This window comes from Lolium rigidum, chromosome 3 (assembly GCF_022539505.1).
Source record: "Lolium rigidum isolate FL_2022 chromosome 3, APGP_CSIRO_Lrig_0.1, whole genome shotgun sequence".
Classification (NCBI taxonomy): domain Eukaryota; kingdom Viridiplantae; phylum Streptophyta; class Magnoliopsida; order Poales; family Poaceae; genus Lolium; species Lolium rigidum.
Window position 1 is genome coordinate 334091293 of NC_061510.1, and position 12015 is coordinate 334103307.

Genomic DNA, 12015 nt, shown 5'->3' on the forward strand with positions numbered 1-12015 from the left:
CTTCCTTGCATAAAGGCTGTCTGTGATGGCTGGACAACATGATCCGCAGCCGTATTAAGTCTAATTGTGGCCACTTTCGTGAAAATCTTGAAACTTACATTTAAGAGGCAAATAGGTCTATATTGTTGAATCCTTTCTGCCCCATTAACTTTCGGTAACAAGATTACTTCACCAAAATTTAGACGAAATAATTCTAGTTGTCCAGTGTGTTGGTCACTGAACAAATCTAGAAGGTCCGATTTAATCGTATCCCAGAAAGTTTGATAAAACTCGGCTAGAAAACCATCAGGACCCGGTGCTTTGTTGCATTCCATTTGGAAAACTGTCTTCTGAACCTCTTCCTCGGTATAAGGTGCGGTTAGTAGACCATTTTCCTCAATGGAAACTTGGGGTATATCGTCCATTAAGTCCTCATTAAGAGAGAAGGTACTTTCCTCCGGAGGACCAAACAAACCTTTATAATAATTAGTAATGTAAGATTTGAGTTGCTCATGGCCTTCGATCAACCCTTCATCTTGAGTAAGAGAGTGAATACGTTTTTTCCGATGTCTCCCATTGGCTAAAGCATGGAAATATCGCGTATTTGAATCTCCTTCCAATATGAACTGGGCTTTGGATCGTTGATACCATTTGACTTCCTCCTCGCGAAGAAGACTCGCCATTTGCGCATTTGATTGATTTTTAAGTTCAATCTCCTGCGTAGACAACGGTCTAACCTCCGCAACAACCTCAAGCTCATCAATAACATTTGATAAGCGAGCCTTCTCTTTTTTAAGGATACCAGCCATATGGGCAGCCCAACCAGAGAGATGTTTGCGCATTGTTCGCATCTTATTATTCCATCTCAGAATTGGAGAGCTGCCCCCGACCGGTCTCTCCCAAACTTTCTTAACCATATCATGAAAACCCTCTCGATGTAGCCAACCAATTTCAAATTTGAACGGCCGTTTACAAATAGGACGGAGATTCCCAGTAGTTAGGAGGATGGGGGCATGGTCAGACAGTTTTTCAATACGTTCTAGTGCGCGGACTGATACCATAGGGTATTTATCTTCCCATTCGGTATCCATCAACACGCGATCTAGCTTTTCGTATGTGGGCTCAGGCAAGCTGTTGGCCCAAGTAAACTGTCGACCCGACATAAACACCTCTCTTAAGTCAAGGCTATCAATGACAGCATTAAACAAGAAAGGCCAATGTTCATCAAAAAGACCTTTACTTTTCTCATGAGGAAATCTTAGTAGATTGAAATCCCCTCCGATCAAAATCGGGTAGGGATTATCTTTAGTAAGATTTACCAACTCACGTAAAAAGTCAGCCTTAAAAGCAACTTGGGCGGCACCATACACAGCAACAAGACTCCAAGTGAAACCGTCAGCTTTATTCCGAATATTGAGCTTAATGTGATACTCTCCATCAGAACTAGCTAGAACAGTCATGGTGTCTATGCGGACGCCAAGTAAAATGCCCCCAGACCTGCCACGAGGTGGGCGAGAAAACCACTGAAAGTTAATCCCGTCTGATAAACGGTCGAGGAAACTCTGTGAGAAATTCCGCCTACCAGTCTCTGATATAGCAAGAAAGTCTAAATCATAATCTCTACAACCATCGGCAATGTGAGAATGCTTAGCCAAGTCTCCAAGACCTCTGCTATTCCGAAACATGCCATTCATTGAGAGACTATTTTAGATTTAGAGCTTTTGCTATATCGACGAGACTTCTTTCCAGCAGACGACCGAGAACCTCGTGCTGAAGCTTTTAGATCATATACTGAACTAAGCTCCGAGTGTTCTAGGTCGAAATCTGAAACACTACCAATGATAGACGAGAGAAGCTGATCATCTAGGATGTCATCATCTTCATCATTATCTATCACGGAAGTTTCAAGCCCAGTGAATTCATTCGGAACAACCGGTCAAGTTCCGTCTGTCTCAGCACATTAGCCGAAACCGAGATCTCATTAGACGTAATACCCAACGAGACCCCAAGACTACTCAAATTAGAAGAAATACGTGAATCTGAAAAAGAAGTAAAAGACTTAGGAGGTTTCTTCATACCTGCCGTGTCGAGATTCTTCTCCGCCTTGCGTCGCATAGCACGTTGCATGACATCCTCGTCTGTCGCCCCCGACCCATCCTCCGCAAGCGCATATCTCCCACTCCGTCTCACCGTCGGCTGAACGACAGGAGAAGGGACAGCGGAAGGAGGCTGCTGCAGGGTAGAGACTGGCGAAGGAGAAACTGCTGGATTGTTATTCCATAGTTTCTCTCCTGCAAGTTCCGATTTTGTCTGGTCCAAAGGAGTTGATCCAGAATTCTCTACGTTGTACTCCGATATGTTCTCTAGGTTCTTGATGAAAAGTTGATGTGAGTAAACACAACTTTTACCGGGGTGGGAGGTGGAGGGGAAAAAAAAATTGCACTAAAAACACCATGACCATGTCTTCCTGCCCCTGTATGGTTAGGTGATTGTGAAAATCACACATAATTCTAATAACCCAATCTCTGTGATGATATTTTTTTAGGGAAAGACCATCGTGCAATTATAAGTAACATGATATTATCGTCATGTGTGAGAGATGGAGAACTTATCCGTGTACTATTTGCATGCGCAAATAAAAAATACAAAAATATCCTTAATGCTCCAATTGGCTATTGAGTTACTGAGGAAACAAGAACAAAACTTGTGAAGGATTCCAATTCATGCAAGTCTATTCCAGACATTAACATTATTCTTCTTCCATAGGAGTTTTTGTCAAATGTATACCAAAAGTAATACTATGAATGTGGGCAGCCCCTTGCCCTGTTTTATTTTCGAATTCATGACCTGCTGAGCATTTAAATAATATATGGTGGATGAATAATTCCAACTAATTCAATTCTCATCTGCAGGCATGGCCAAATTTTGGTATTATTGGTGCCATGATAATTGCAACATGCAGGTAATGATGTTTGTATGAATGCTTCTCTGACAGAGCTACATGCAGGTAATAGTTAGCTATATGTTTATTGACACATTTTTCCACATCCAATGATTTAACCTTTCTCCAATTTACTTGCGAATTACCTCATTTGGTTGTTATTCAGTACCCCGTCTTTTCTCTAGCAAACTCTTCATAATGTGATGAATTCATAGACTTAATTGTTTATGTATAGGTAGTATTCAGGTCACTGCTCAGGAATAAATCCTAGGTATATGTATTTCTATTTCAAAATATTTTATTTCCCGTGCTCTGTTTTAGTACGTCATTTAATCTGCTGCCTTTTATGTTGGTTAAACCGTGCCTACATGTGAATCCAATGGCATTGTCACACTATCATATCGTTTCACTTTCATTTGAACTTTTTTGACTGGGTTGAAAGCTAAGAATGTGCACAACTTAAGGTCAAGTCGTCACGGTGGTTAGTATATTTATAAAACAGAGCTAATGCACCACATGAAGACTTACTGAATTAGGTTGCTTTCATCAATTGTGAGAAGAAACTAATTTCCAATCTTTTGCAGCTGTGGCAATGGCTCGATTGGAACAAACATCTGTTCATGTATATATTGTTTTCTCCCAACAACATGGGGTTCGGAGGAAGTTGCAAATTAGTAAAGATGAAATCCTTGCAAATTGATTTATATACATGTATACCTTGCATCTTTTGGACGAACTCTTGATATGATGTGCGAAAAATGGAATATTGTATCAAGATTCCAAAACTATATCTATTTCTTATTTAATGTTGTTGGCTCTCTTGCATGATATCCCTTTCTAGCATATAACATCTTGTTTCTATTTGTTATAAAATGATTTGCAGCTGAAGAAGCAGGAGATCGTATAAGATGTAGGCTACTGCACTGAGCATCTAAATCTTGCATGAATTTCCCTTTATATTTGTTGCACGTGCAGGTGCAGGCGTGCAGCGTCCTATCTGTTGTAATGATTCTCACATTAGCATGTATATGTTGTATAAACTGTTACCATAAAATTAATTGTAATGCATTTTTCTAATGGACTATCTCCTCTCTCCAGTATTGGTAAACATTCAAGCAAACTATATTATTTTACTGTTTCTGGCTCTTCCTTCACATGTAACTTGTTTTTGCTGGAAAATGACGGATATGAAAATAAATTTAATTGCTTTATGTTTCCTTGCGGTCTGTGATAATACTTAAAAATGTCGACCTGTTGTGCATGATGCCCAGATTTCTTGCTGAAATGTCCATTTATCTGCAAAACGGCCCTGAGATCCGGGACTGGTAAAACATGAGTGTCCAATTTGATTTAGGCTAGATGCACTTGATCAAAGAAAATTGACTTTTATACTAAGGTAACTGAGTATACATGTTTTTTATTTGGATGGCAGATCTTACGCGATATATGAATGAATGTATATATCTGGTATATACAAGTGTACAAATTGTCTATTATTACAGGCCCTCATGACTCAACATTGAGAAAACATGAATGGAACCGAAGTGCTCACTGCATCCACTTCTCACCATTCTCATATGAGTACTCAGCTGTGTGGCCTATCAGGCCTAGACGACTGGCAGCGGCACAAATCACCTCATCGATCATGTTGTGCTAGAATGTAAAGTAGGCGGTGCCGCGAAGCGTGCATGTTCCTCTAGTATCAAAGAAAACAATGACATCAGAAAACAAAAAGGAAGAAGAAGAAGAAGCTCATGTTCATCTAGTATCAAAGAAAACGATGACATCAGAAAACAAAACAAAACAAAAACGTACCTGACCGCCAAGACCGTCTCTCTTGGCTGTCCTCGCCCGCACGCTTCGCTCCACTCAAGAGCATAAATATCTACTTCTTTAGTCTGGTGAACAGGAATTGCTTACTCATGATATAGTGTTCTACAATTACATAGACCAGTATGCAATTGTAGAACACTACATAATGGGTAAACAATTCCTATTCACCAGACTAAAAAAGTGGATATTCGTGCCTGGGAAGGCGTTTCCGCTTAGGCCTCCACTTGCGTGGGGAGCAGCGCCAGGAACCACACAAGGCCCAGCTAGGTAAAGAACGTTGCTCACATTTGGCCATATGCACGCAGTTCTTATATATTTGCACAAAAGGTTTACAGGTAGGTGCACAGGTTAAACTGCATGATCTTTTTAAGCATAGAAAGAGAAGGAGGAAAGGGGTGTATAGATTAAATGTGGTTCCCCGCAAAAAAGAAAAAAAAAACGTGCCTAGTAGGTTGAATGTTGTTACCCAGGTCACGCCTATGTCCATGGATCACGCCTATTCCCTTTTGCACCAACTTCTCCCTCCGGTTGAGCCAATAAAATTTATGAAATGCATTGCTCTCCTCTGCCTGTCAAGCTTCTCCCTCCAACGGCGAGTTCTTTTTTTAGAACACATGACAAGACCATGATCTCTTCCCTCTTAGTACTTGCTTGCTCTGACACCTGTGTGGCATCTCTTGGATGTGAAGGATCCATAACGGCAATTAGCTGCAAAAATAATGTGGATTTACAAAAGGGAAAACTCAAAAGATTGGGCCTCTTCATATCCTTCGTTTAGTTGTTCTCATCCTAGCGCTGGTAGGAGTTGGCGCTGTGTGTGTATTGCTGTGAAGCATGAGTAAAAAATCGTGTGTGCAATGTAACCTGTGCACAAGGGACAATATCTGCATATATAAGCAGATAACTTGTGAACGAAGAATTGCAGTTGGAGAAACTGAGAGATGCAAATGAATGACTGCATTATCGATTACGATTATAATTGTAACACACATGCTCCAGACAACAGTCTGAAAAGAGGAAAAAGGGAAAAACCCACCAAACTTAGGATACAACAAGTAACACTGTATCGTAACATGGCTAATCTATCCAAACACCAGGGGTATGACAAGACCAAGATTATTCGAAACAAATGGCTCCGTTTGCGCTCTGTTCCAACATATCAAGAGAGGTACGCGCGCTATCAAGGTGTTCATTTCGCGCTGGCGAGCTGGGTGCGGATGAGCTTGGCGGCATCAACCATGGCTTTAAGGGCAGGCATCACCTCGGCGTACTTGCGCGTCTTGAGACCGCAGTCAGGGTTCACCCAAAGGATGTTGGTGTCGAGCACGGCAAGCATCTTGTTGACGCGGTCAGCAATCTCCTCTGTGGAGGGGATCCTGGGGGAGTGGATGTCATAGACACCAGGGCCAATGCCAGCTCCGTATGTCACGCCCTCGCGGAAGACAGAGAGGAGCTTCTCATCGGAACGGGAGTTCTCAATGGTGATGACATCGGCATCCATGTTAATGATGGAGTGGATGATATCGTTGAAGTTGGAGTAGCACATGTGGGTGTGGATCTGCCAAGAAAAAGAAGATCAATCAGGGTGATCCTAAGAAAGATTTCTGAATATCTCGTAACATTTAACAAAGATTACCTGAGTGGTGTCTTGTACACCGCAGTTAGTGATTCTGAATGAGTGGACAGCCCAGTCCAAGTAGAACGCATGCTCTGACTTGCGCAGAGGCAGACCCTCTCTTAGAGCAGCCTCGTCGATCTGGATCACCTGCAAATGGCCAAACCATGTTCTTACACATGCCACATGGATGTATTGATGATATGATGAAAAGACAAAGAAAGATGATATACAGACCTGAATACCACCAGCTTCGAGATCCTCAACCTCCTTCTTGATGGCAAGAGCAATCTGGTAGCATGTCTCAAACCTGTGACCAAGTGGCATACCCGTAAGAATGTTAGAACGCATCCACATTTAAGGCTATCAAAACAGATTTAAGAAGCTAGAGAGTAGTATCAACCTTGGCTGGTCATTCCTGACAAAAGACCAGTTGAGGATTGTGACAGGGCCAGTCAACATTCCCTTCATTGGGCGAGGGGTCATGTCCTGGGCCATCTTGGACCAGAAGACCGTCATGGGGTTGGGGCGGCTGACATCACCATAGATAACGGGTGGCTTCACACACCGTGATCCGTAAGATTGCACCCATCCGTTGGCAGTGAATGCAAAACCAGATAATTGCTCACCGAAGTACTCAACCATGTCATTTCTCTGAAAATACATAGAAATTAAGTCACAAAGATGTGCAAAACGCTTCACTTCGAGTGAACAAAATAGACTTTGCTGAAGCAAATATCTGTTTCACTAATCTGTAGGCAAGTATAGCTTCATTTCAGCAAGTCCAACAGAGCATCTTGCAAACTAATCTACAACAAATAATATTAGTAAACGCTTCTCACCTCAGGCTCTCCATGCACAAGCACATCAATGTCAAGCTCCTCTTGGATCTTCACAACCTTGCTAATTTCTTCCTTGATAGCACTGACATATGCTTCCTCAGAGATCCTGCAACGGCACAATTTTTGAGTAAAAGATGCTGAAAATATTACAAGAACAGTATCTATAGAGGCACTCACTTCTTCGCCTTGTACTCACGGCGGACCCTCCTGAGGTCCATTGTCTGAGGGAATGAACCGATTGTGGTTGTCGGAAGGACAGGAAGGTTGAGCTTCTTCTGCTGAGCATCCAGTCTAGCAGAAACAGTGGTGGCACGGCGGTGGTCAGAGCCCTTCAAAGCAGCCGCCTGTAAGAAATGTACTTCATGTTAATTACTGGCACATGTGAACTGTTAATGTGTGCCTATATGACTGAAGCTCAATGAACTTACAGCCCTCTGAACTTCCTCATTGTTCACTCTGGGTGAAGACTTCCTTGAGGCCTGAGCAGCAGCATTGGCTGCAAAGTAAGCCTGCATTTGATAATGTTCATTATTACATTTCAATAAAGTTAACAGTTCCAATTAAAGTGGTGCAAAGCACCAAAGTATAGTGAAAAAATAAAAGAATAGCATACCTCATCCTTTTGACCAGCCAAAGCCTTGCCAAGTGCATTCACCTCAACCACCTTTTGGGCAGCAAAAGCGAGCCATGACTTAATCTCACTGTCAAGCTTAGTCTCGTTTACAAGATCAACGGCAGTGTGCATCAGTGAGCAGGAGGTGGACACCACAAGCTTGTCTGAAAGAATATACTCATAATTGTTGGATGCAGAAAGGAAAGCAATGACAATGGATAACAGATACTGTCTCTGAATCACAATCCAGGACATTTTAGAATCTATGCTAGTAAACATTTCTAGGTTTAACCATCAATCAATATAGAAAAAATGTCAGCATCTACAAGACATTGATATGGCTAGATTTAGGGTTAAATATACTTTATAATAAGTGCTTTGTTTTGTTCGAAGCAACATATTTTCATAATAAGTGATTGTCAAAGTAAAGACTGTCGATATTGAAAACAACCTAACTTGTGAGCCATAGGTAGCGAATAATAAATGTATGGTTCTATGTTTACCCTTGCCAACAACAGACTCAAGAGACTGAAGAGTGCTGAGAGATGCAGCAAGATCATCAGCCCAAATGTTCCGTCCATCTACAACACCAGCAAACAAGTACTTTCCAGAAGGGAAACCCGCGCTCTTGACAAGATCAAGTGTCTTAGTTCCACGGACAAGATCAAAACCATAGGCGGTCACACCACACAATGATGTGAGGGTCCTGTGGTTACAAAAGTATTAGTGTATTGTTGTGAAACATATACAGTGGCAAGGAGAATTAATTAGGACTAGAGAATATACTTGTAGGACTCAGCAGGAACATCAGCGAAGTATGTCTCAACAAGTACATTCAATCCAGAGAGTGCCGACTCGAGTTCAGCATATGCCGAAGAGAATGCGGCCAATTCGTGAGCAGCAAGGTCCTTAACAAGGGTGGGCTCGTCAAACTGAATCCATGAAGCACCAGCTGCCTTCAGCTCAGAAATAACCTCCCTGCAGTTATATAATAGGCGGAATTATGAACTGAAGATTAAAGCTACAACAAAATAAGTTGCTTGCTTTAGTCGATGCTTACTTGTAGATGGGAAGAATGCTACCAAGGAGTGAAAGAAGGGAGAATGATTTCTCCACACCCTTCGCTGCCTTAGAGAGCAGCAAGTATGAAACTGGTCCAACAAGCACTGGAACAGTGTCAACGCCAAGCTGCATGGAAGTAGGAACATTTAGCAGGTAGACACCATCATTTACGTAATACAAAAAGGCTGGCAAGCTACTTCTTTTCCAGGGTAAATATTATCATCACTGAATAGATCTAGAGAGGGTCCTACTGTACCATTATGCAATACAGAACAAGAGGATAATTCTATGCTGGGTCTGTTCTACAGAAATTAATCAGCAGTTAAGCAAGCAGAACGTTAAGTAAAGCACCAATTTAAGATAATGAAATCATAAACTTTTCATAATCCATTCCATCGAGATCTTACAATATTGTTGCAAAATGTGCTTTCTGAAAACAACGTGAAGTAAAGCACCAATTTAAGATCCTTAAACTGAAGTTTCATATTTTGTCAAGTATGCAGACAGAATGCATCATTCTCTGCACGATAGCAAAATATGTATGTTCCGGGACTATCCCTTTTCACTGTCAAGTATAGGTGGCAAAATCAACTAGTAATTGTTTAATTGCATTGTCGATATGCCATATGGATAGGCAAGAGACGTAATCTACTGCATCCAAGTGTCATTAAAGACTCTATTTTAACCAAAGAACATCAAACAATTAGAGTAGACCATGTGATTCAGTTACAAAAGCTAGACAGACTAAACTAGGACTCTATGTGAAATTGGTTTAGATAGCAAGCACGGATATAGTAGTATAGCCGTATAGGTCAGAAGCTCTTTTTTTTTTTGTACTACTGTATCATACATGTAAGCAAACTACTATGAAATGGTGATATGGACTAAACTAAAATTGACCGAGGCAATGCTGTGGTTGAGGCAACATACCGCCTTAGCCTCCTTGTATTCAGAGACAGCCTTGTGTGAAGCATATGAGAACTTGGTTTGTGGGCCCAATTCGGGTACAATGAAGTGGCTGCAAAAAAAAGCAAGACAGTAAGCAAAAGTGTATGGGCAATACGCACTACAAAATCACATCTGGTAACTGGTAAGCTCCAAGAGATGCAGATTGGCCTTACTAGTTGGTGTCAAACCACTTGGTCATCTCCATAGCAGGGACAGTGGCATTGCCTCTGGCCATTGAGAAGTAGGTGTCATGACCAATCTCGCCGCCAGTCCAAGAGTAGCGGTCGGGGACAGCACCGAGCATGGCAGTTGTGTCAAGCACCTGGTCATAGTATGAGAAGGTGTTGCTGGGAATGTACTTGATCCCAGCTTCTGACATCTGCTTCCAGATGCTGGCCCTGAGGTCGGCGGCAACCTTCTCCAAATCCTCGGCGGTGCTCTTCTTGTCCCAGAAAGACTCCAAGGCAAACTTGAGCTCCCTCTTGGGGCCCATGCGAGGGTATCCAACAATATGGGACGCCATCGTTCTAAACAGTTGAAAAATAAAAAAATCAATTAATTTGCTGGAACAGTGGCAGAGTAATCGATTGACTTTTACCATGAAGAACCTTTACAAAATATATTGACCGAAAACTCCCAAATATGTTTCGCAAAATGAGTAATCAACTTAGTTTCGCAAAATTCTAACGACAGGATGAGCTCCTCCTGTAGGATGAAGAGGCTTAAGAAATACCTTCTGCTAATCAGGGACACTTTAAACCGAAAATGTTTGGCCGTGCCATGAAGGCAGGCTACATGCACTACAGATCTCCATTTAGGATCCAACCAAACCTTCCCCTGGTGAGGGTACAGGAGAGCCGAGATCGGTCGGAGCGAAAGCACGGCCCCTCTCAGGCACGAGATCAGCATACTACAAATGACATTCAGAGCAGCGGATAGCTCGAATCAAAAATGTCTCAGGAGCAGGACAAGGACAGTTAACTGAATTGTCGTACATAAAACATGCCACGTGAATGGAAATAGTCAGGAAATAGATTGATCAGATATAATGATATAAAATTCAGTCATCCTTGGAGTCTGACAGGTCAGGCGCATGGCCAGTGCAACCTCAGATCGTATTCGTGTACCGAAAACAACCAAAATATAAATAGCTAAACGTAACGGCAGATCTGATGGAAGGAACCTTAACCACCCTGTACCGATCTCAGATCCAACGAGCCATTTCGGGCGGGACCAAATGATCGGATCTGAACAACTACAGAGTCGGGAACGGATCCAGATGGTGTCCGAGCCCAGAATTCGCCCAAATATTTTGGAGATCAGTTTGGGTTTAGGAAAGCTAGTGCATGAGTACTAAAATCCCGAACCTCAAATTAAAAACCAATGGCCAGTAATATCAGGGACGTAGCGGCGACGGCGGCGGCGACGCGACGAGTCACACAACGGGGAACGGCGTCAGCGGCGACGCGCGCGCGCGATCGGCGTCGGCGGTGGCGCTAACCTACGACGGCACGGCGGCAGCAGGTGTCAGGCTGACCGCGCGGCAGAGTTTATAGCCGCGCGCATTGGGCGGGCCTGACTGGCGGCGAAGTGAGAGCACGAGACAGGCGAGGAAGTCGAGAGTGAGGGCACGGGGGGGCGGCGGGGAGGGAAAACCGCGGCGGATCGCAGAGGCAGCGGTGGGGAAGGCGGCTTACCCTTGGAGCGCGGAGCAGCGAGCGGCGGGAGGTGAGGAGGAGGAAGACGAGAGGCGGGGGCTGAGCACGGGGAATTCGGGGGGTTTGGGGGGTTTATTTATATAAACGCAACGGACTCCCTCGCTGGCGGTGGCGGCTGGCCTCTCCCTCTCTCTCGTGTTGGCGGACGCGCGGGGTAGGTAGGTGCGGGCTTTGGGATCTGGTGAGATCTCTCTCGTCTGAAATCTGAATCTACCTGTTTGGTTGTGGGTTTTTGGCTCGGAGGTTTTACATTCTGCCTGTGAAACTGCACAAATGTCGGTCGCAAACGACAAGTGTCTGACAGGCATGCCACCATGACATAACAATAACAATGAATAATACTACATCTGTTTCAAGGAAAGGCGTGCGTGTATTTTAAGATAAACTTTGATCAGACAAATTGAGCGACACAATCTTGATTATATTATATGTAATTATCATCGTTGGTTCATATTGAAAAGCAC

The 12015-nt window shown here is 43.1% G+C and overlaps 1 protein-coding gene across 1 annotated transcript; it reads right to left on the reverse strand.

The window, feature by feature from the left end:
* Positions 1 to 5695: 5695 nt before the first annotated feature.
* Positions 5696 to 11587, reverse strand: LOC124703896 (5-methyltetrahydropteroyltriglutamate--homocysteine methyltransferase 1). The gene is made up of 14 exons (XM_047236136.1): positions 11531 to 11587; positions 10007 to 10360; positions 9816 to 9903; positions 8884 to 9011; positions 8610 to 8801; positions 8327 to 8529; positions 7824 to 7987; positions 7639 to 7719; positions 7388 to 7554; positions 7211 to 7316; positions 6772 to 7022; positions 6606 to 6678; positions 6390 to 6518; positions 5696 to 6311 (listed from the first exon to the last, which is right to left on the reverse strand). Exons 2-14 carry the CDS (start codon positions 10354 to 10356, stop codon positions 5943 to 5945), a joined length of 2301 nt encoding a protein of 766 aa, XP_047092092.1. The 5' UTR covers positions 10357 to 10360; positions 11531 to 11587; the 3' UTR covers positions 5696 to 5942.
* Between the last annotated feature and the right edge of the window lie 428 nt (positions 11588 to 12015).